The 25286-nt window shown below is 37.4% G+C and overlaps 3 protein-coding genes, 2 long non-coding RNA genes, 1 other non-coding gene and 1 pseudogene across 6 annotated transcripts; 5 read left to right on the forward strand and 2 right to left on the reverse strand.

Annotated features, from left to right (window-relative positions):
• On the forward strand, positions 1-720 carry LOC104721829 (uncharacterized). The gene is made up of 2 exons (XR_757089.3): positions 1-167; positions 412-720. It is a non-coding gene; the product is annotated as an uncharacterized LOC104721829 (long non-coding RNA).
• Positions 721-8864: 8144 nt separating this feature from the next.
• LOC104721851 (ATP synthase subunit delta, chloroplastic) lies at positions 8865-9729 on the reverse strand. Its single transcript, XM_010439923.3, has one exon. The coding sequence runs from the start codon at positions 9727-9729 to the stop codon at positions 9028-9030; it is 702 nt and encodes a 233-aa protein (XP_010438225.1). The 3' UTR covers positions 8865-9027.
• Positions 9730-9842: 113 nt separating this feature from the next.
• Positions 9843-9969, forward strand: LOC109128421 (uncharacterized; annotated as a pseudogene).
• Positions 9970-12476: 2507 nt separating this feature from the next.
• LOC147948492 (U6 spliceosomal RNA) lies at positions 12477-12579 on the reverse strand. Its single transcript, XR_015586442.1, has one exon. It is a non-coding gene; the product is annotated as a U6 spliceosomal RNA (small nuclear RNA).
• Positions 12580-13254: 675 nt separating this feature from the next.
• On the forward strand, positions 13255-15695 carry LOC104721860 (sucrose transport protein SUC8-like). Its single transcript, XM_010439935.3, has 4 exons — positions 13255-14821; positions 14968-15031; positions 15205-15248; positions 15331-15695. Exons 1-4 carry the CDS (start codon positions 13541-13543, stop codon positions 15505-15507), a joined length of 1566 nt encoding a protein of 521 aa, XP_010438237.2. The 5' UTR covers positions 13255-13540; the 3' UTR covers positions 15508-15695.
• A 427-nt stretch (positions 15696-16122) lies between these two features.
• LOC147948493 (uncharacterized) lies at positions 16123-17445 on the forward strand. Its single transcript, XR_015578524.1, has 5 exons — positions 16123-16252; positions 16340-16470; positions 16800-16948; positions 17031-17183; positions 17299-17445. It is a non-coding gene; the product is annotated as an uncharacterized LOC147948493 (long non-coding RNA).
• A 5830-nt stretch (positions 17446-23275) lies between these two features.
• Positions 23276-24671, forward strand: LOC147948494 (uncharacterized). Its single transcript, XM_087467258.1, has 2 exons — positions 23276-23558; positions 23656-24671. Exons 1-2 carry the CDS (start codon positions 23276-23278, stop codon positions 24669-24671), a joined length of 1299 nt encoding a protein of 432 aa, XP_087323384.1.
• Positions 24672-25286: the final 615 nt, after the last annotated feature.

The raw sequence follows: 25286 nt of genomic DNA on the forward strand, positions 1-25286 counted from the left end.
CCCTAATTCCCTTCATTTTTTTCTCCCTGCGGCTGCTTCTTTTTCTCTCTGCAAAAAAATGGTGAAAGCCAAACCTTTGAATCCATCATCATCTTCTACAACTCGTCTCTTGTTGTCAATAGAAGAATCCCTTTTGTCTAAATTCGTTAAACTCTAATTTGCTACTGGTAAGCTGTTCTTCTTTCTTCTTCTAAACAATTTCAAAGTCAAAGCCTGACCCTAACTTTGTTCAAGTCGATTGCTTTGTTGTTATTCTTCTGATTTTTATCTCTTTTCTTTATTCTTCTGGATTTTTCCAAATGTATTAGTTCAATCTTAAATCCTAATTACTTTGTTATGTTTATTGTTTTGTTTTGTTTATTTCTGCATCTGTTTACATAGATCTAATGCTAAAATTTCTGAGTTTTGTAGATGGCTTCTGACGATAACAATGAGAAGAGGGTGAAGAACTTGAAAGCAAAGACTCACGGCAGTTCACACGGCGGAAACGGCGGAACCAGCTAGAAACGATCGGCTAACCAAAAACCCTAGATTGAAATGGATTTGGGCTTTGTTATTGTAATTTGGATTGGGCTTGGGATTTTATTAGGTTATGCCTTTTAATTTTGTCAATTGGGTTGTTGTTATTGGGTTTTTGCGATGTAAATATTTTTTCTTACAAAAAGTAAACCGAACAAAAAACCGAATAAAAAAAAAATCGGTTCATTTTCGGAACAGAAATTTTTGTCAATAACCGACCCGAACAAACCGACTTCCGAACCGACCCGAACCGAAATTTATTTCGGGTCTATTCGGTGGGATTTTTTAGAAACCGAATTTTCGCAAAACCGAACAAACCGACCCGAATAAATCGGTTAAACCGAACGCCCAGGGCTTGAAATCATGTCCTGCTTCCTCCCTTCTCTTACGATGTGGGACAAATTTGAGTGCAAGTGACGTGGCTGCCTTCTGTTTTTTGTTCAGTCACAATTTTTTTTTATGTTAATTTATGTGAAAGATAGTAAGAAATATTGTTTTTATTAATATTATGATATTTTCCAATTATATTTTGTTGTTCTTATTAAATAGAATAATATACTTATTACTCCAAAATATATACTAGTCAATAACTGATAGATATGACAAATTTTTGTTTGTATATTCATAAAACTAAAGTATGAACATAAATATGTATATGATATATATTGAAGTTCAGTAATATGTGACCTATGGTCGGACCGAGACGACCTGGTGACCCAGAAGGTTGTCCGGGTTGTTTTCCGGATCGGGTTTAAAAACATTGCAATAAAGGCATGTAAACAGGAAACAAGAGTGTGAGCACTCCACCAAAAACAGAGTAAGAGCGTCGTTTCTCTTCGATGCTAATGCTATTATGAAACCAAGGCAGACCTCCAATTGCCAAGTATGAGTTAAAACATCCCTCCCACATAACACTTTTAGCTATAATTTTAGCCAACAAATTCGCAGACAAAGAAGAGACGAAAATTCTAACAGCATAAGATATCTCGTTAACATTTACCATCTGGTGGAGAATTGCCCTTGGGATACAACTTTACAACCCTACAAAATAGTTGACACTTGTTAACATTCTTATACACAATAACACAACAGTCATTAAAGTTAAAAGCAAAGATTTCTTGTATCATATTTGTATGTACTTTTACCATTCCCTTCCTCCCTTTGAAAAGCTATCTGATGTGTGAGGATTCTCTTTTATATCTGAAAAATTCTTAACAGTCCAAGAGAACTTTGGATAAGGAAGATCCTCATCAAAAGAGAGGATTTCCCATTTGGTTGGAGGTGGAACAACAGTGATATCAACACCAAACTCACAGTGAACTCCATCAAAGATGTATCCATTTTCACGATCATTGAATGTACCAAGGGCAAGCACTTGCGACAATCCCCACATCGTTCTTAGTGAATTGAACGGCCTCGATTCCACATCTGGATATACACGGAAAATTCATAGACCAAGAACCAAAGCAAATAAACATAGTAAAACAAGAACATACATACCTTGAATAGTAAATTACTTGTTTTCCTTTTTGTTAAAAACAAAAAATCGGAGATCTGCATACACCTCAGTTGGAGTTGTCGAAGTAAGGCTTGTGCTATCTATTTCAACATACATTGAAATAAAGCCATTCCCATTGTCCTTTTGGGTATATGATCAGTCTCCTAAAATTTTTATAAACGATAATAAGTCCCATATAATATAGATGATACGTCATTTAAAGAGACTAAAGGACAAATTGAATCATGAGAAACGTATAAATCTATGGAACTAGTGACACTATATTCAAAACACACGTACCATTTGTAATCACCAGAGGAGAAACGCCGGGACTGGTATTTGCCATCAGAGTGGAGAGTTGAGATCTCGAATTGGGAGACGTTTTTAACTTTGATAGAGTAGGTAGAAGGAGGACGCTCTCTCCAACTCTGAAGAATTGTCGAAGATATGTTGGAACACATTAGTATAATTATTTTTTTGTCTTTCCTAAATTGCTTTAACACGGGAGGTATGAGGGTTTGTTTATATAGAGAGTCGAGAGAGGAGAGGAAGGGTTGGTTGAGATATAAAATTAAATGTTACTATTAAAAACGTTATGGGGAAGGCGAAGTTTTGGCTAAGAATACGAAGAGCCAAGGCTTGTGAACCCTACCGTTGGCATTAAGTGTTCGTTCACACCTGTGAAGTAGACATACATTAGTGGTTTAAAACGTTAAAATGTATATTGATCACGAATGCAAAATCTATTAGCGCTTTCTTGATAAAATTCATAAAGTACTTACTAAAAGCAAACCCATTACACAAAGCTTTCTATTTGGGCCGAGCCTAGTAAACAACATAGATTTTTTTTATTTTTTTTTTCTACCGAAAATGATTTATGATTTTTTTCCTTGGCCTTTGAGCATGTTTAATGTAAAAAATTGTTATAGCGTTTATCGGTAAAATGTACAGTATGCGGTATTGATCTTAACCACAATATGCTGATATAGAAAGTTCAAATTGAAATGGTGAATAGAAAAGAACGGAATGCTAACATAAAGATAAGTGACCTTTGGGGACGGTTTGAGTTTTTTTGAGTTTTGTTTTTTATAATCTTCAAGGTTGTTTGGTCTTGGGGATTCTTTTGTTATTTTGATTTGTTTGGCTTTTAAGGTTGTTTTGATTTTTGAGTTCTTTTGCACATGAGATTGTTAGATAGCTAGCTGTTAAGATCGAGGCCTTAACTAGAACAGTAATGACAAAGGAACAGTGAAGAAGAGAGTAAGAGAGAGTGATAATGCGCCGAATACGGCGGAGAGATAGATAAGGAGAGAAATAACTTTAGGTTTATTAATGTGATGCCTACCCTAAACATAGGTTCCTCTTTAAATACAACTTCCCTTAATAGGGTTACTTATTAAACGACACCGCATTGGTACACACACCATAATGCTCTTTTATTTAAACTAGAACCTTCTACTGGATTCCAAAGTTATACTTCCTTAGCCACTTTTGATCTTACCCCATTGTCTTGCCCTTCTTCCCTTAGTTCTCAACTTCCTTTTCATGAAAGCTACTGGCACTCTTAGCCTATCAATACTCCCCCGCAGAAGACTGATCTTGTCCTCAAGATCAAAGTTTGGAAACTGATCCATCAGACCTGTGAGTGATTCCCAAGTAGATTCCCCATTTGGTAGCCCTTTCCACTGCACTAACACCTCTGTTTCGGTTCCCTGAGATGACCTGCGAATGTCTAACAGTGTCTCCGGTTCTGTAGCCCACTCGAGATCAGGAGTCAGTATAGGAGGTAGAGCCTGCGCTTGATATGGAGCCGGAACTGCAACCTTCAACTGTGACACATGAAACACAGGGTGGATGTTGCTGGTAGCAGGGAGATCGAGTTTGTACGCAACTCTGCCTACCTTCTGCACAATCTTATAGGGGCCAAAAAATCTCTGCGACAACTTCTCATTCTTCCTCTGTACCACGGAACTCTGTCTGTAAGGCCTCAGCTTGAGATATACCCAATCACCAACACTCAACTCAACTTGCCTTCTATGCTTGTTTGCTTCTTTCTGCATTCGATACTGAGCAAGTTCCATGTTCTCTCTCAATTCGACCAGCAAACTATCTCGATCTGTCAACAACTCTTCCACCGAAGCGTTAGGGGTAGGAGTGTCTCCATATCGCAACAGTTTTGGCGGATCACGACCATAGACTGCGTAGAAAGGAGTGTTCTGTATGGCAGAGTGGAATGATGTGTTGTACCAGAACTCAGCCCACGGAAACCACTGTGCCCAACCAGTCGGTCTCCTGCTAGTGAAACAGCGAAGGTAGGTTTCAAGGCACCTGTTAACCACTTCAGTCTGGCCATCTGATTGAGGATGGTATGCAGTGCTACGGTTGAGAGTCGCTCCTTGCAACTTGAACAGTTCTATCCAGAAGTTACTGAGGAAGATTCGATCTCAGTCTGAAACCAGCCTTTCAGGAAATCCATGGAGTTTCACTACCTCTCTGATGAAGGCTTCTGCTACTATCTTTGCCGTGAAAGGATGTTTAAGAGCGATGAAATGGCCGTATTTGCTCAGACGGTCAACCACCACCAGTATTGAGTTGAATCCTTTCGACTTGGGCAACCCTTCGACAAAATCTAGACTCACATCTGTCCAGACCTGAGAAGGAATTGGTAGAGGTGAGAGAAGACCTGCAGGTGATAAGGTCGAGTACTTGTTTTCCTGACAGACTTGACATTTGCGAATGTATTCAACCACATCCTTCCTCATTCCTCTCCATGTAACCTCTTGTGTGAGTCGCTTGAATGTTTTCAGAGCACCTTCATGTCCTCCCACTGCACTCGCATGAAACTGCTCCAACAACTTTGGAATGAAGGGAGATCCACATGGCACAACAAGGCACCCATTCTTGTACAGCATACCCTTCTCTAGACTGTAACCTTGTGGCACCGGAACCTTGTTCTCTAAAGCAGACAGTATTTCACCCAGTTCTTTATCTGCTTTGACCGCCTTTAACAACTCTTCTTTGTCCAGATTCAAAGGTGCGGTCAAAGTAATTTGATGCAGCTCCTCCATCACGGGTCTCCTTGAAAGTGCATCTGCAACCTTGTTTTCCTCCCCAGGTTTGTATTCAATCCGGTAATTCAACCCTATCAGTTTCGATGCCCACCTCTGTTGAACTGATGATATGGATTTCTGCTCCAAGAGATGTCTAAGACTGCTTTGGTCTGTCTTTATCACGAATTCTGGTCCGGTCAGATAATGTTTCCACTTACTTACAGCCAACACAATCGCGAGCAGTTCTCGTTCATACACTGACTTCACTCTGCCTTTGGAGGAAAAAGCCTGGCTTAGAAAAGAGATTGGCCTCTTGTTCTGGGATAGCACTGCTCCAATGCCTATGCCAGAAGCGTCAGTTTCAATCGTAAACTCTTGATTGAAGTTTGGGAGTGCCAACATGGGTAAGCTGGTCACTGCCGTTTTGAGCTGATGAAAGGCGGAGGTTGCCTCCGGTGACCATTCAAAACCTCCTTTCTTAAGCAATTCAGTCAAAGGTCTCGCCGTTTGACCATAGTTCTTGACGAACCTATGGTAGTAACCAGTTAAACCCAAAAACCCTCTCAACTCTGTAATGTTTTTAGGTGTAGGCCATTGAAGCATAGCCTCGACCTTGTCAGGATCCGCGGACACTCCTGTTGCTGATATCTTGTGGCCCAAGTAGGACACCTCACAGTTACCGAACGAACACTTCTTGGCATTAGCATAGAACTTGTGTTGTTGCATCAAGCTGAGTACCACTTGTAAGTGTTTCAGGTGCTCTTGTAAGTTTGGACTGTATACCAGAATGTCATCGAAAAATACCAATACGAACCGCCTCAGATATGGTCGAAACAGATCGTTCATGACGCTCTGGAAGGTTGAGGGAGCATTTGTTAAACCAAATGGCATCACAAGGAATTCATAGTGTCCCTGGTGCGTCTTGAAAGCAGTCTTCTCCACGTCACTGCTTTGCATACGAATTTGGTGGTATCCTGACTTCAAATCAAGCTTAGAAAAAATTGTTGCTCCTTGCAATTCATCTAGCAGCTCTTCGATGACAGGGATGGGGTATCTGTCTGGCACGGTAGCCTTGTTAAGCGCCCTGTAATCCACACAGAACCGCCAACCTCCGTCTTTCTTCTTCACCAACAGAACGGGGCTGGAATATGGACTAACGCTTGGTCTGATCACTTGGGCATCCATCATTTCTTGTACCAACTTTTCAATCTCATTTTTCTGGACGAATGAGTATCGATAAGGACGTAAGTTGATTGGGGTGGTACCGGAATGAAGGTTGATAGCGTGCTCTCTATTACGCGGTGGCGGTAGGCTCTGAGGCATCTCAAGGACTGACTGAAATCTGCTCACAAGTTCCTGAACTACTGCGACTTCAGGAATCTTTTTGTCTAGTGGCTCCTTGCCTTCAAACAGAGTAGTCAACTCCAACAGATAGGCCTCCCCTTTATGCTGAATAACTCTTTCCATGGAACGAAGAGATATCGGTTCTTTGCTTAAGGAGGGATCCCCCACGATTGTAACCCACCTAACACCAATCTTCCAGCTCAGGGTTCTATTCAGCCAATTTATCCGAGTATCCCCAAGTGTTGCCAACCATGAATAACCCAATACCACGTCTGTGCTACCAAGCTCAATGACCAGTAGTTCTTCCATTATTTCTACACCTTGGATTCCCAAAAGGGTTCCTGAAACTCTCCCTTTTCCTTTTAGTATCCGTCCTCCTCCCACTCGTACTCCAAAAGGTCGTGTAGTTGCAATGGTAAGACCTAGTTCCATAACCAACCCGTAATCAACAAAACTCCTTGTGGCACCAGAGTCCACCAGAACGACAACATCACGGTCCACCAGTTTTCCCATCATCCTCATAGATTTCTCGTCCGTGAGTCCTGACATAGAGCTGAGAGAAAGAACCTCATACTCCTGTATTTCTTCTACGTCAGCTTCCCCCACTTCTTGAGGTTGCTGAACCTCCACCGCATCGCAGTACTGCTCATCCTCCTCAGCTACCTCTAAACACTTCAACTTCTGCTGAGGTCTGCAACGATGTCCCGGAAACCATTTATCTCCACAGCTCCTACAGGGGTTGGTGTTTCGAACCTCCTGTCGTCCAGTTGTTTTCGGGAAATCCTTATTGTTCTCCACAGGCCTTTTTCCTTGGTAGCTGTCCGAAGGTCGTGAAGAGTTTACTCCTTGACCGTGTGTAGGAGAATAATAAGATCTGACAGTTGTTCTTGGTTGTAGGCCAGTGTTCTCACTCTCCTGATGTTCGATCATTTTTGCAGTGTCTACTATCTCAGCCAAATCAAAAGGTTTGCAGCGAACCACCTGGTCCCTTATGTTCTTGCGCAACCCCCTGAGGAAAGCTGACTCCAACACATCATCAGAAACGTGTGGAAGCTCCACTGCTATCTCCTCGAACTGCTCACGGTATTCTTCCACACTTCCCTTCTGGTGAATACTCATAAGCTGGTCCAAAGCAGATAACCCTCTACTTGGTTTGAATCTAACCTTGAACTTATCCATAAAATCCTTCCAACTACCAATCCGTTGTCTCCCGTATGCCATCCTCCACCAAGTAACGGATGAACCAGTAAGACACGAGATAGCGAGATCTATCTTAGCATATTCCGGTGTTCCCCTATTCTCAAAACATTTCTCCAACCTAAAAAGCCAATCTTCAGGGCTCTTACCTTCGAAAATAGGCAACTCCATCGGACGATTAGGGTATTCTGGCACACAACCTTGCACAACTGCTTGCTGCTCCGGTGGTGGAGTCTGAAACCGTAAAGTCGACGGCTTGAGGTGAGATTCTTGAGCTGGGTTCTGAAGAATCCCCACGGTAGGCTGACTGCTAGACCTGTTCATCGGCGTCGTAGTGGGTTGGTATTGAGCCACCGGTACTGGGCTGCTAAACCCCGGAGGAACGGTAGCGTCGGAGATTACCCCAAGAGTTTGATTGCGAAGGATCTTGTGCAGCATCTCCTTGATGAACGCGAGGTCAGTATCGTGTTGGTTGACTCGCTGTTCCAACGAGGGAGACGGCGGAGACGTTTGGGAGGATAACTCGAGCTCGCTTGCGTCGGACTGGATGTTTTTCCCGGCATCGATTTGAGGAACATTTGAACATTTGATTCCAAAGTTTATACTTCTTTAGCCACTTTTGATCTTACCCCATTGTTTTGCCCTTCTTCCCTTAGTCCTCAACTTCCTTTTCATGAAAGCTACTGGCACTCTTAGCCTATCACTAGCTTTCAAGTCGATACTGAAAAAATGGAAAAGAAAAAGGAATGTTGTTGCATGAATATAGATGAATATGTTGCTGATAAGTAATATATTGGGTAAATTGGATTGTTTGTAGAATCGAATGAGCAGTAGGCCAAATTGACTGTGTTCTCATTGGATAATATTTACAATTCTGTTTCGTGTTTAGTCGATGTAATTTAAAATTCCTAATGATTTCGAAAGAAAAAAAAAAACCCATTTTAGGGCATTAATTCTGGATCGACTATTTCGTGCAGTTCTACAAATCCTCAATCATCAGCATAACATCATTTTTATGTGGGAGACAATCTTTAACATCTTTGTCCTCAATATGTGAACCGACAATATCTAGCGCTAGCGTAGACACAGGAGTCTAAAGTAGTCGCAAATAGGCAAACAAATGTAGAAGCTTACATGACCAACTCTCAAAAGTATTTTGCTAATGAGGCATTGAGGCTTCTTGTATTATGCCATCACATAAGCTTTTGTCTATCTCTCTAGCTACCCGGTCCAACCAACATCAACACCAAAACTCATGGAGATAAACTCAGAATTATTATTATATATCATCAGTATATTATACGATTTGATTAATAATAAGAAAGAAGAAGAAGAGAAAAAAATTTAAAATTGCACAAAAAAAAAAGGTGAGTAATTCTCAATTTCTCTTATACAATTTTTTGTTTTCCAAATTCAATTTCAAGTAGCTAATTGAATCTCACCAAGTTCAAGCTGTTGAGCAATATCTTCAAGCTGCTTCTTCACACTCATATCAATTAGCTTCGAACCGGATTCACCATACCGGATCGTAAACCCGGCCACAAGACTCGGATCAATAACCGTCTTAACCCTCACATTCTTCGCTCCGGTTAACTTCTGAACCTGTTTCGCGATCTGTGCCAACTGCGGCGGCTCCAGTTTCACCACCGACCTAACCTCAGCCAGCTGCGTATCCGTGAGCTTGTTGTAAACCAGCTCAAACTCCTTGACGATCTCCGTCACGATGTTGATCCGGTTCGCGTCGACGAGGACGTTGAGGAAGTTGGAGGTGTGGGACTGTAGCGACGAAGATTTCACGATGTCGTCGATGACCTGGCGCTTCTTCTCGACGGTGATCGTCGGATTCGCGAAGAAGTTGAGCACCGTTGGATCTGAGAAGACTTGATCGAGCTTCTCGATGTCTGTGACTGTTAATTCCATTGTGTCATTTCTCTTCGCGACGTCTGCTAGTGCCATCGCGTAGCTTGACGCTGCGGTGGCTGACATTCTCGCTCCGGCGGCGTTTCCGCCGGTGGTTCGGATTGGGAAGGCTTTTCGCATAGGGAGAGATCTGGCGATTTGGAAGGAGGATGGTGGGAGTTTTGATTGGAGAGAGAATAGAGTTTGCTGTAGAGACGCCATTGCTGAAGCCTGAAAGAGTAGAGAGAGAGAGAGAGAGAGAGATATGAGATTTGTGGTTTCTCGAAGACGATAGAGAGGTGGGAGGAGAAGAAGAAGGTAAGGTTTTGGGGAAGATGAGAATGGACGGTGGATATATTGGATTGTGATTAGATCGACGGTGAAGATTAGAAGGTTTATCTTGTGTGTAGTTTTCAGAAGGATTAGAGAAGGAGTGAGGAGACGACACGTGGAGTTATCTGATAGGTTAGATATCTGTGTTCCTTATTGAGTTTTAATATAGATTGATTCTAGTTATCCGAATTTTTTTGATGTCACAGATTAATTAATATTTGACATGAGTTGTATTAGCTACAAAAAAAAATATTGAATTAAGAGTGTCTTGGTTACATGAGATAGTTTTAGTTGTGACCATAAAAATTAAGAACACAACCTTAAACAGTTTCTAAGCCGTTCTTAAACAGCTTACCATCTCTTGAGTTTTTGAGGTTTATCAGTGAGCTGTGAGTTTCTTGTGATAATCTCAAGACTCATGCTCACACGTTGAAGAAATGAAAGTATAAAGGAGACGACTTTGAAAAGAATTGAAACAGAGAAATCTGATGGCAATGATGATTTAAATATATGTTGAGGAGAAGTTAACCTACGAACGGTCTTCCCATTCATGACATCCAACAAAACCCGAGCATCAAGATCCGATCAGATGGTGAAAATTTATTTATCACCTAGTTTATGTTCTTAATTAGCTAGGTTAATTTACTCTTAATTTTTTTTTCTAGTTTTTCCTAAACAAACATAGATGAGGAACTCCCTAGCAAACAAAATTTTTGTTAAACATTGTAACTGATGTTGTGATTGAAAATTGGTTATAAATTCATTATTTTCGTTCTCAAAATGGTTTACTTTCGATTCCCTTCTATTTCTTGTAGAGTTGTAGTCTATATTTTCACAACGATACTCTAATGCAAGAATCTTTTTTTCTCACTGGTTTTTACATAATTTATGTACTCACTTTTTAATTTATTTATTTACAGTTTTCATCACCGACTCACTAAAAGAAGAAATCATGTTTTAGTAAGCTAGGTTCAACTCTCATAAATTCGTAGTGCAATTGTTTTGTCTTTGTGGATTTGATCATTTTTATAATATTTTAGTTTTTGTGCTTTTGCAATGATATTGTATGCTTAAAATATAGTATATGATTTATCAACACAAGAAAATAGTGTAGTATTTCACTTCGGTTCACCAAGCATAAAAGTGTTGATGACAATAAGAAAGTTGTCGTTTTTGATGTTTGTCTACCTTAAAACATAACAATTATTAAATGTTGGAGTACATGTGGTAACTATGATTTTTTCATAACCCTCACAATTAGGCAAACTAATGAGCTTACGAGTAAAAAATGGAAGCTACTTGCTACTTTATAATTTCATGGACCACGCATGAGTATCATCAATCCATTAATTACTCTGTAAAACTCATCTGTTTACCGAATTTAAATTGTGAGTTACAATATGATCAATACGTTGTTCCCAGATGAACTCCAACATCTAATACTTGTGTGGTTCTCGAGTTGGCAAACATCGACAACCATCGTGTTATCATCGATACTTTTAAACTTGTTGAAGCCAAGTGGAAGACTACTAGTTTCTGGAGTCTTTTTTTATATATACTAAAACAAATATGGGTGCCTTGGTGGATTAGGCTTTGTTAGAGGTTTTCCAAACAAATTTGGAATACTCACTATATAAAACGTTCATAATCATGGTTAAGAGCTTACTAGAGAGAGATCAAAAGAGACATTTCTCCTCGATATTTTTTTTTGTTAAAGGGTATTCTATTAAAAATATAAGCCCAATGGACTATTTCCGGATATAAACCCATACAAAAACCCCTAAGGGCCCGACCCGTTACACCAAACCAAACTAAACCAATGGAAATACAAAACCGACTGGGTTTACAAATCGAACCAAACCGAAGCTGAAAACCCTAATCTACAAACGTAAAACACGTTTGTAGCCGCCGTCCAACGAAGCTGCGGATGCTTACCGGATCAGGACCTCCGGTAAGCCTAGACGACGGTAGCCGAACAGAGATGGTGATCCAAGATCCGTTGTCCATCCCGCCACCGTAGGGCCGCGTTGAGGAGGAGGAAGAGCATCGATCTCGTCGTCGTTGAGGAGAGTTCTTGCTCGGTCGTGAAGGAGAAAACAGTAGGGAGTAGAAAAGAGACCTTCGACGGTGGCTTAGCCTCGCCGGATCGGAGTCTACCTCCCCTATCGAGACCGATCCAGCGAAGCCTCCAGAATCTCCGACCCCAGATCTACCTGTCTTCCTCTGCCGTTCCTCGCCGTGAACCACCTTCTTCCACTCTGCGTCGCTATTCCGCCGATAGAGCTCTTTACCGGTGAGATCGCGCAGATGCTTCTCCCTTCCACTGCCCCCTTGATCTTGTTTCCATGGTGTCGCTGAGATGATGCAGAGTCGCGGATGAAGCGCCATGGGTCGAAGGGTCCTCATCGTCACCGGAATTGACGGAGGACCCGCCGTCGGTGCACGTGGTTGTGATCAGAAGAAGAAGTTGTTGGGAGAGAAAAAATCGCCGCGAGTGAGAATCACGCGTGCGACTTTTCTCTCAATATTTGACAACACCGAAAAAGTGACTATTTGTGTGGTATGGGGGAGTCGAACCTAGGTTTAGGAGGTCAACATACTAAAGGAAAACCAACTATGCTAGTGGAAATTTACAAAAAAAATTGGACCATTTCTCGATTTGTGCGTGTCATCCTTGCGCAGGGGCCATGCTAATCTTCTCTGTATCGTTCCAATTTTATCGGATGTCCCCGAAGGGACAGAATATGTTTTAGGCAAGGATCGAACCTCTGACCTTAGCAAACTTGAGCATGCGAAAAATAATACTCACTCTAGGATTCGAACCTAGGTGGATAATATGTCAAATAAGGTCCTTAACCACTCAACCACATTGATATTTCAAAATATTAGAGGGTGCAGATTGCTCCTAGGTGGAGTCGAACACACCTACTGTGACCAACCACTCAACCACATTTCTCCTCGATACTTTTGCTTAGAATTAATTGCAAGAACTCCAGATGAATTTTGGGTTTAGAAAGAGAAAGACAAAACTGACGAGGGGTCGTTGATTTCAGAAATTTTCGTTTCAAGATCACTTGAAGATCAGACACGAGAAACAAGCTAGTTTGAGAAAGTTGCATCACTTGGCGTCGTTGGCGACTTGAAATTTGTTTTATCACTACGATAAGCTTGTATGTCTCTCTAATCTTTGACAATAATATTTGGTAATTTCAACTTGAGTTTGACTTACCTGAAATTGTAATTTAAAATAATATTTTTAGATATTCAGCATAATAATAAAATTTAATGTATTTTATGATTTAAACTATTTATATGAATATATAACAACGGTTTGAATAATTAAATGGATAATTTTTTTGTAGAAAAAGATATATATAGTCATGTTGAATGACTTGCTTTTAAAAGTTTGACATTCACAAGATTTGGAGATGATAAAATTGATAAATTTAAACCTAGTTTTAATACATACTAGAGAGTAGCATTAAATGAAGAAATGACACATGTGTATCTGAGTCTGAGTACATTGAAGTATACTATCAAAGTCACTCTTACTCAAACTAATGGATAAGCTCCTCCCTCCCGCCATTTGCCCTCCCATGCAAAAACCCTTCTCCTTATTTATACCTCTCTCTCTCTCTCACTCTATCCACAAATCCAAAATTTTCATTAAATCTAGTGAGAGAAAAAAAAAAATTACAGTATGAAGAAGTCCCAAACGCAAACGCAGTTATCCTCTTCACCGCTGAAACAAACGATTGCGGTTGCGTCTATCGCCGCAGGTATTCAATTCGGTTGGGCCTTACAACTCTCACTTTTAACTCCTTACGTTCAGCTTTTAGGCATACCTCATAAATGGGCCTCACTGATCTGGCTATGCGGCCCAATTTCGGGTATGTTAGTCCAGCCCATTGTTGGTTACCACAGCGATCGCTGCGAATCGCGTTTTGGTCGCCGTCGTCCTTTTATAGCCGCCGGAGCATTACTCGTCGCTATCGCCGTCGTTCTGATCGGTTACGCCGCCGATATCGGTGAGATTTTAGGAGATCGAGTTGATTTAACGCCTAAACCACACGCAATTGCTGTTTTCGCCGTCGGGTTTTGGATTCTCGATGTTGCTAACAACATGCTTCAAGGACCTTGTCGAGCTTTGCTTGCGGATCTCTCAGGTAACAGCGCGAAGAAGACGAGAACTGCGAACTCTCTCTTCTCTTTCTTCATGGCCGTCGGAAATGTACTCGGATTCGCCGCCGGAGCTTTCGCTCATCTCCACGACGCGTTTCCGTTCACGATGACGGAAGCTTGCGATGTCTACTGCGCGAATCTCAAGAGCTGTTTCTTCTTCTCGATTCTGATTCTGATGAGTCTAACGACGTTCGCGCTCTGGTACGTCGATGAGAAACGGTGGTCGTCGACGGAGACGGTGACGGAAGTTACCGACGGAGAAGAAGATGGTGAGATAAAGGAGGAAGTAACGGCGCCGTTAAAAGTTGTTAGAGTTCCGTTATTCGGGGAGTTATTCAGTGCGGTGAAGGATATGAAAAGACCGATGGTGATGTTGCTTTTGGTGACGTGTCTTAATTGGATTGCTTGGTTTCCTTTTCTTTTGTTTGATACTGATTGGATGGGGAGAGAAGTGTACGGTGGTAACTCGGTGGGTAACGTTGACGATAAGGCTCGGCGCGTGTATAACAAGGGAGTACATACCGGCGCGTTCGGGTTGATGTTGAACTCGGTGGTTCTTGGAGTCACTTCGCTTGGGTTAGAGTGGTTGGCTCGTGGGGTTGGTGGTGTGAAACGGTTGTGGGGAGTTGTGAATTTCATTTTAGCGTTCTGTTTGGGGATGACTGTTTTAATTACTAAGGTGGCTGAATCGAACCGTCGTGGATCCGCCGTGTTAGAGACGGTGGTTAGTTCTTCTCCGCCGGTTGGTGTTAAAATTGGAGCTTTGGCGTTATTTGCTCTTCTCGGTGTACCTCTAGCTGTAAGTATAATTTATGGACTTTTTTATATTATTTCATATTAAATATTGTTCGTTTTTAAAAATTTCTGATAGTAATTAAATAAAAGACAAAATGTGATTATATAAAATTTCTGATATATATATATATATATATATTTTTTTTGTAGATAACTTACAGCATTCCTTTCGCATTAGCATCTATATTTTCTTCTTCTTCTGGTGCTGGCCAAGGTAAGTTTGTATATTTCTACATATTATATCAAAATAAATTTTTATTTGCATGTTACATACATTTACATAAATATACAGATTTGTGAGTATATAAGCATGCATGGTTGGTTTTATACGAATATCTATTGGAGAGTGATTATACATTTATATGTATTGTTTATGGTTGCATGCAGGATTGTCGTTGGGGGTTTTAAATCTTGCAATAGTTGTACCACAGGTTAAATATATCTTATGATCAGTTGATATGTTTTATTATTTATATCGTATGGTTTTTAAAACTAAAGTAATGATGAATGTAGATGGTGGTGTCGGTGGGAGCAGGACCGTTTGATGAGATGTTCGGAGGAGGAAACATTCCGGGGTTTGTTTTGGCGGCGGTGGCTGCGGCCGTGAGTGGAGTTTTAGCGCTCACTGTGCTTCCTTCTCCACCGCCGGAAGCTGATGTTCTCAAAGTTTCCACCGTGGGAGGACATTAACTTGTTAGTTTTTTTATCTCTATTTTTCTGTTTAGTGTTTTTACCACAAAGAGAAACAAAGGTGGAAAGAGGAGAAGTTAGTGTAGAAACATTATAACTTCTGTTTCTTGACACATGTAAAATGCACTCGGAACGACTGTCATTTTCACATCAATAGCAATTTAATGTACTTTTTAGATAAGACAAAACATGCATGCATGTTCTTAATTTGGCATGCATCATGTGAATTGTTGCATGGAAGTTGACTTTGTAGATTAATGGTTTGTGTGGATAACGTTTTCATAGTAGTCGTTGACACTTTCAACCAACCCGGCGGTGCCACGACGGTTCGATTCAGCCACCTTAGTAATTAAAACATAAGGTGTTGCATGGAACAAGAGTTAAGAGCAAGTTCAACGGTGATTTTAAAGGGATTGTAAAGAGATGCTTGACATTAAAAATAAATCAAAATACATTATAAATGTTAAAATCGATCCTAAGTTAAGCATTTTTAGGAACATTAAGCATCTCATATGTGTTGGTTTCTGATTGGTTGCTGAAAATAACAAAAGAAAAAAATAGAATTCTCGACCGAAGCTTTTTTCTTCCTCTCTTGAGGACGGCAATGGATGTAACCAAGTCGTGCCCCAGAAAGAAGCTCAGTCGAAACCTAGCTAACGGTGCGGCTGATTGGGAAGTGTCTTTTGCGAATGTTGCTGCAAAGATGGATCCTTCAGATCTAACGGATTTCCTGGACAAATTGCCGGTACATGCAATCCTTCTCAATCTCTCATCTTTTTAATCAATCAAAATTTCCCAATTTTTTTGGTTTGGTTTGTTAATTTCCCAATAGGACAAGTATCCGCCTGTGCCCATATGTCTCGGCTAACGAGATTTCTCGATTACTATGACACTGCACTTTCCGGAGTATCATGTCCATGGCGTGAGATTTTCAAGGAGTCTAATTTGGCCAGGCTGATCAATGTGAGCTTTTACCTTTCTGTCTTGTGTGTGATTCAATCAATCAATTATTGTCTTACATAGGTGGCTAGGTATCTCACGTGAGAGAGGTTGATGATGATGATGATTGAGTTATCTCATATTCCTGAACCTGTCTTCCAAACATCAATCGAATGGCTCAACCAAACAAGTTCCAGGGAGATTTCGTTGTGACTTTGGAGTGTCGACATTTAAGATTATGTAGAGAACATCAGTTGAAGTGCTATGTTTCTGTTTAGGATTGATTGCTTCACTGAATTTGTCAAGGCATTAATTGTATACTAAAATTCTCTTTTTGATCGTTGATTATGTAGAGAACTGTAGAATCTCCATCTTCAGCTTCAGTTTCCTGCAAGCCCAAAACCTGTGAAAGAATCTGGAAATGTCCACCATGATAAAGTTAGTAGAGATGGTAAACACAACAATAGTGGATAGAAGCCATCTGTGAAATGGAATGATGTTGGTGAGTGTTATTGTTATGCTTATCTTCTTGTTTCCCTTTTTGATGCAATATGTGGAAACACACTTGTGCTTAATTATTGCAGCTGGACTTGATGGAGCTAAACAAGCTTTACTGCAGATGGTGATACTACCGAGAGTACTCTTCGTAAAATGACTTATAGCTGGACTTGATGGAACTAAACAAGCTTTATTTTGTAGGATGCCGTCTCTCATACAAATGTCAAAACCTTGCAACTGTAAGACTCAAGAGTACTCTTCATAATTCATTTTTTTTTAGGGTCTGATTTTAGCCAATGCCCTATTTTTCTTCATCATCTTTGTTAATCTTATACCTTCCTCTTGATTTTTCAGGCAGCAGCGAGACATTCTCTGCTCTCCAGGATCATATAAAGCTTGCTCTCAAGTCTTCAGGATCTTATACATTTCTAACTTGTTGTTCTGTTTTTTTTCTTTCAGGTTTTGGATGATGTTTATATCAATCAATGATGGCTTTGTACTTAACATATTATAATTTACAAAATAATTTTTTTATAAAAAATTAAGAACCCAAAATTATGATCTACCATTGGAGTATACCTTTTACAGTTTTTTAAAAAAGTTTTTAACTTCATTATTTCTAAATATTGTTATTGTAAACATACTTAACAATCTTTTTTTAGCATCCACCGTTGAACTTGCTATTATAGTCGTTGGCTAAAGTTTTCTTTTGCACAAGATCTAAAGAAAGCTTGAGCCGGCCCTGCTTGTGTGGTTACTTTTCCTAAATCTTATCCAAGCGTTGTTGATGACTAAAAAAATCTGATTAGTCGGAACAAATGTGGTTAATATAAGTATAGGTAGCCAATCGATTTATTTTTCGCCTCTGTTTTTACTTTACAAGAGTAATAGTATTTTTTATATTAACTTAATTTCCTTCTCAATCGACTTAGCTAGTTAATTTTTAACATACAGTCAATTTGTTTAACAGTTGATTTTTTTTTTATATCTATATATATATATATATATATATATTTTTGTTGACTCGTTTCTTGGTACATTTACTTAGCCTATATTTACTTATTAGCAAGTTCAACGGTGGATGCTAAAAAAAGATTGTTTTTTTGAACTGCTTAAGACATTCGACTTCTATTTTGTTTGATTGATTTTTTTATATAGTTGACTCTTTCAAACTGTTAACTTATTGTTCTTAGTAGATTTATTGTAGTTTACGTTGATTTCATAATTAAGGTTGTTTTAGTTTTTGTATAATCGACTTATATTTATGTTGATCGGCTTAATTATTTTCTCGGTTGACTTATATTAAAACTATCGGTTTATTTATTTATTTATTTATTTTTTGGACAAAACTATCAGCTTATATTTTGTTTAATTAATATTAAGATTTTTTTTTGAGAATTGTCTTTTTTGGTGTCTTAAACAAAAAGACAAAATAGCATATTGTACACTTATTTTTCCCAACTTTAATAAAACATACACCTATTTTTTTGCTACTTCTATACTTGGACTATGTAAAATTACATGTTGCCTCCTAACCTAAACTAAACTCAATTGTAACTCTCTTTTCAATTCTAACATTTATTTTTACTTTTTTTTTTGTTCTTCTCATTTCTCTGTCTATTTTATCATTCTCTTTTAATATTTTTTTCTTTGACATTTGTTTTTCATTTTAATTACTATGTTTTAAGTTAACTTGTAAATAAATTTTTTTTTTGCATCTTTTAACATTTTTTATTTCCAAAAATAATAATTTATGAGTCTAATCTAAATCCAATACAATTGAATTGGTGTTCATAGTCAAATCAACAATTTATAAGTCCAAACTAACTTCATTAAATAATTAATAAATTAATAAATTTATTTAACTAAAATTTTTAATATGAAATAGACTGTGTGTCCACATACTTTAAGCTTAAATTAGATGCATAATAGATTAACAAAATATTGCACTCATAAGTAGCTATCCATTTGGATAAGTTTAAAAAAACTTTGATTTGTTGCCAATACCCACAAATTTTATTGGTATCCACATGACCACAAAATATGGATTTGATGTTGTCGTTGTATCCTAAACCCTAGATCTCTAGAACCCGCAAATTCGATTGGTATCTACATGACCACAAATATATGAATTTGATGTTATCGTTGTATCATAAACCCTAAATCTCTAGAACCCACAAATTTTATTAGTATCTACATGACCACAAATATATGGATTTGATGTTGTTGTTGTATCATAAATCCTAAATCTCTAGAGACACACAAATTCTATTGGTATCTACATGACCACGAGTATATGGATTTGATGTTGTCAGTGTATCCTAAACCCTAAATCTAAGCCTTAAACCTAAATCTAAACCATAAACCCAAAATATTGACACTGAATCCACATAACTCCTAAAACCAAAATCCTAAATTATAGAAACCTAATGACTAAATTATAACTCCAAATGTTCATATAAAAATGGATAACTTATAACTTATTCATCTAAAATATGATAAAATGCACTTTAAAATGTAGGAAACATGTAATAATAATCCATTATAAAAAGATATATACAATTTATTGATAATAACTACACAAATGACAATTAAAAAAAAAGAGTTTGTAGAAAATAAAAGAGAAAAAGAGAGAGACGAGGATCATTTACTTCTTGTACTACTCAAAAAGAAGCAATGACACAATGATCACCAGTTTATGAGAAACTTGCCAAATCACCCTCTATAGTATACCATGGACAACAAGTGGGTGTGTGTGAAAGACTCAATGGCGGAACCAGGAGAAATATTTACCGAGGTCAAAAAAAATTTAAAGCTAGTTAAATAAATTAAAAAAAAAACTATTGGTGTAGTAAAGGGAGGGGGGGGGGGGGAGAGGGTCAACGTAGTGAAGGAAGACCAGCTATGCTGCTAGATTTTTATAACTTTATACGCAAAAAAATTATTTACCCTGTCAGTTGATCCTTCCAAACTCTATGTAGATCCGCCATTGGAAAGACTTTACTAGAAAAGTGGGTCTCAATGCCAACTCTTACAAAAATGCTTCATATGCTGTTCATATTCAAGAAGAGAATTTGGCAAAAATAACTAAGAAAAAACCAAAAAATTAAATATCTAACTACTCTTACCATATAAATATAATGCACATTATATATATTATCTTACCCTTTATTAGTTACCAACACCCGCGCTATGCCGCGTGGGAATTTTCTTAAGTTGTGTTTTAATTTTAATTCATACCAAAAAGACCAAATACTTAAGAAACTAATCTACAGTAGAACCTCTATAAATTAATAAGGTCGGGACCGTGAATTTTTATTAATTTATAGAGGTTTTAATTTATCGATAAATTAATAATTATTTATTTATCGATAAATTAATAAAATATTAATTTATGAAGAGATTTTTAATTTTCATAATTTTGAAAATTTTATATTACAATAAGATATTTTGGTTATCATTCATATTCTTAAAGAATTCTTAATTTATAATCTTGGCTATCGTAATTGCTAAATTTAGAGTTTAGATAAAAATGATAAATGTTAGAAGTTTAGAGTTTAGAAAAAATTGCTACTAGTATCATTCATGGTTATGATGAAGTCAAAGAAGATCTTGAGGTAATTTTAGAACCAATTACATGTACAGAAGCAATTATCGCATTTAGGTTCTCCATAATTTTTGGATGCGGTTTGAAAAGACGACAATGAAAAAGATTAGAGATGAGCTCCAATAAAAATACAAATTCAATAATATACAAACAACAATAGAGTCATATTTCACAAGATTTTCTTAGATATATATATATATGTATATATTATTTGATTATTAATTTATGATATTGATGGGACCATATTTTTACATAGGATTTCCAAAAAAAATATTATCTTATTAATTTATCGAAATGAGTCATTTTTTACACCGGCCCAACTTGGGACCGGAAGAATTTGTTAATTTATAGCGAGTATTAATTTAAAGAGTATTAATTTATAGAGGTTCTACTGTATATAGTTTAAAGTCATGTTCAATCACACATGCTTTCCTTTTAGAAAAAAGCAAGGATTAATAATCAAACTCTTTTTTTTCATACCTTCATTGGGATCATGGGATGGAAGTCCAAACCAAAACAACTTTATAAAAAAAGTAGAGAATCATCAAATCAGTTCCCATAAACCATAGTGATATGTTAAGGTAAATCTAAATATTCGATAAAATACTTATCCTAGTTATTTATTTAATTTCTTGTTTTGACCACTATTTATTTAATTTCATAATTTGTATATAGTATATGTCATATTTTTAAACGTTTACTTGTGCAAAGCTAAGCACATAATAGCTTAATAATAATATTAATTTTATCTCAAATATCACTAACGAACTTGTTTTTTAATAAATATATGCCAGTCTTTAAGAAAACATCTACTGTAGTATTATTGAAGTACATTTTGCTAGAAAATACTCATAATTATTTTATTTACAAAGTATGCCTATATCCATATCCAAACAACTTCACAATTAATTTTCTCTACTATCCATATGACCAAACACAATTAAAATATTTTAAATTTCCATATAATGTTTCACAATTAATAATATAGGTATTTAGAATATTTTGTCAAGATTCAAATTTAAGATTTTTATATCATTTATTTGAAAACTAAAACTGCCAACACTTTTAAAAGGATTTTTTTTTCCAATAATATCTCTTAAAATTATTTCAAAGAATTTAAACTTCCAAAAAGTTTCAAACTATTATAAATATTTTAAACTTAAAAAATAGATACTATATATACTTATACTTTATAATAATTTGAAAAATTAGATATATTTTAAATTTTTGAAAAAGTTAAACTTTATAAAACATTTATATTAATAATATATTTAAACTTTTACGAAGTTTCATATATTAGAAATATTTAAACGTGACAAAAATTATAAATATGATAAATATTAAAATTTTATAAAAAGAGAAAATCTCAAAAAAAAAATTAAATGGTTACAATCTTAATAAATATCATATTAACTCATCTAATCCTTATAAAATAAAACAATAAATATTAAATATTAAGATGATATTAGTAAAGAAATACGTTTATTATGCGGTGCACAACGAGTTAAAATATCAGTGGACATGGTTATATGATGGGACGGGTTTGGATCTATATTGATAGAAATTTAAAATATCATTAATTTAAAGATATACAGGCAAAAACATCATATTTTTTATTTTGTCAACACTATCAATATTGAGTAATATACATATTTACTAAGTTGAAATTAATATTATATAAAAAACAAATTGTTTCACGGTATACCATGGGTTCAATCTTAGAATTACAATCAACATACAATATACAATCTTAAACACTAAACTAAGCTAACTAAATTAACAAGTAAATAAAACTTATAATTAAAAAAATAGTAATAATAATTAGCTGTGTGGTGTAACGCGGGTTAAAATATAGTGTTTGTTATACTATATGGATCAAAGTAGAATTAAATTATAACTAAATCTGTTTCTTTAAACAGTTTTGACTTCATTAATAGAAATATAAACAAAAGCGTTTTAACAATCCGATAAAATATCAAAATCGTTCAATAGGTTTTGTTTGTTTTGTCACATGAGAAAGTTACTCTAGAGAGCCATGTTAGCTTGTGTTGCATCAAGTTCACTTGTGTTATGAAATTTTCTTGATCATGCGGATGCATATTTATTATCATGAAAAAGAGGTTCTTGATTTCTGCTCATTAGTAGTAGTTTATGCATTATCCACGATAAAAACATGTTGGGACATTTAAGGAAACTTATTAAATCATAACAAAATGTATTTTCTTGATTATGAAAAATATATGTTCTCGAGTTCTTGGGCACAATTAAGTTGTATAATTTATTCAAGAACGTTAGATGTTGGCCGATATATTTTGTGCAAGATAGAAGACTAAGCTAAAAATAATAAAAAAACATTTGATTAATTATAGGTTTCGCAAAACAAAAGAAATCCCTCTTTTGGGCTTAGTACCCTCTTTTTCTAATAGAGTCACTCAATCCATAGAAAATAGTATTGTCTGGAAAAACTCTTTCTTTTCGTGTGAAACTCACCGTTTTCATCTGTTTTTAGACCTTTTGGATAAAATCCTTTGTCGTATAGGGTTTGTTCTTATTCTCTATAAGAACTACTTGTGTTGAATTTTTCCGTTTTCCTCTCCTTTCCTCTATTAACCCTTCTTTGTTCGGGTGGGGATTTAGTATTGGGAATCTACAGTCTTTTTTAAGATCTCTAGTGTTGAAATTTCTCAGATCTAGTCGTTTAAGTTCTCTGAAACTTTAATCAGTATGTCGGCTGCGATGGATAAAGCCATGACAGATATGTCTCTCGAGGAAGAAGATGTCCCGTTTGACATGCCGGATCTTCCACAGCTCAGCTCTGGGGAGAATAATGTTTTGAGCCTAATTGGTAGACTTCTGAATCCCAAGAGTCAGAGTATGTCTAGTTTGATTTTCAATATGCCAAGGAAATGGCAGAAAATAGAAAAAGTTCGCGGGGTAGCTCTATCAAAGGAACGCTTCCAGTTTATCTTTAAGGAGGAACACGATTTGATTGAAGTCTTGGAGAAAGGTTCTCAGTCTTACGATGAATGGGGACTGGCTTTGGAAAGGTGGTCCGAAAATCCTCCTCCGGATTCTCTTTAATTTGTTCCTCTCTGGGTGTCAAGTCCTGGAAGTTGTCTTCGATCCTGACAAACCTCAGAACAAGGATTTTGTCCGTGTCAAAGTTCGCTTTGATGTCTCGAAGCCACTCCAAAAATCCAAGGTCATTAATCTGCCGAAAGGTTTATCTACAACGATCTTTTTCTTCTACGAGAGGGTGCAGAAAAGATGCTACAACTGCCAAAGACTCACCCATATAGATGAGGATTGTCCCCTGCTTCACAAGAAACGTCAAGATCAGCTTATTGACAAGAAGTTGGGTCGAAAGGTAGATAAGGTCAAGCCGGAATTGGTCATCAAGGCGGATGATCCCCTGTTTGGTGTCTTGAGGGAGGATCAAGTGGGTCTTCATCCAATCCTAGGAAGACCAAAAATTGCTCCAGATGTTCTTGAAGGTATGAGGCAGTATCTGAGGTTAGCTACTGAAGAAGAAAAAGCCCTTAAGATTGAGAAAGTCAGGAAATCAGTTGCTGAAGCAAAAAAGGATCCGATTGCTCAGAAAACAATCCTTCGTCTGGAGCCTGCTCCGATTATCTCTTCGGATTATAATAGACAGAAAGGTCTGGTCTTCGACTATGACTCTGCAGACTTATCCTCACATGTATCTTCAACCTCAGGAGGTAGTGGGAAACTAATGGAAGGGGCCATACAGGCAGAAAGGAACAGAGTGAAGCCCTTGGATATTGTAGAAGGGTTTGAGAGAGCTTCTCTGGTTGAGTATTCCATGTCCTCCTCAGATTTTCAGACTTGTCCAACGGCTTATGCGGTTGGCTTCAATGAAGCTGGCCCTTCCGGGACAAAGTCTAGAAAAGGGACCGGAAGGAAATGTCCCTATGTTAAAAGAAGAACCCCAAAGGCTTTGGATCTCCAAAATGTGCCTAGAGAGGTCTCTTTCAAACCAGGCTCACAAGAGGGAGATATGGAGAAGAGGAAAGGTGTGACTAATAACAAGGAAGGTCAAAAAGCCGCTAAGCGCAAAAAAAATGAGATAGTCCCAATTGGGGGACTGTCCAATATCTAATGAGCATCCTGAGCTGGAACTGCCAAGGATTGGGGCGGCCTCAAGACTTGACAGTTCAACGTCTCATGGAAATACGTAAAAAAAAATTTCCTGAGCTCATGTTCCTTTTAGAGACGATGAATTCTAGAGATGCGCTTGTAGATATTCAAACTTGGTTGGGTTATGATCATGTATATACGGTGAATCCAGTAGGAAGGTGTGGAGGACTAGCTTTATTTTGGAAGAAAGGGGTGGAGATTGATTTCCTGTTTGTAGATAAGAATGTCATAGATCTTCGGGTAAATATGGGGGGATCAAAGTTTTTTCTTTCTTGTGTCTACGGGAATCCTAATAGTAGTCTCAGGAATGAAGTGTGGGAAAGAATTACTAGGATTGATATTCCAAGGCAAAGGATCTGGTGTATGATAGGTGACTTTAACGAGATCCTGCATAATGGGGAGAAATTGGGAGGACCTAGAAGAAATGATGCTTCTTTTGTGGATTTTGCACATATGCTAAAGTCTTGTGGAATGATGGAACTTGTCAGTACGGGCAATGGGTTTACTTGGGGAGGAAGAAGAGGAGACCTCTGGATCCAAAGTAAGCTGGATAGGTGTTTTGGCAATAAAGATTGGT

The sequence above is a fragment of the Camelina sativa genome, chromosome 2, assembly GCF_030686135.1.
Source record: "Camelina sativa cultivar CO46 ecotype springtype chromosome 2, ASM3068613v1".
Taxonomy (NCBI): Eukaryota; Viridiplantae; Streptophyta; class Magnoliopsida; order Brassicales; family Brassicaceae; genus Camelina; species Camelina sativa.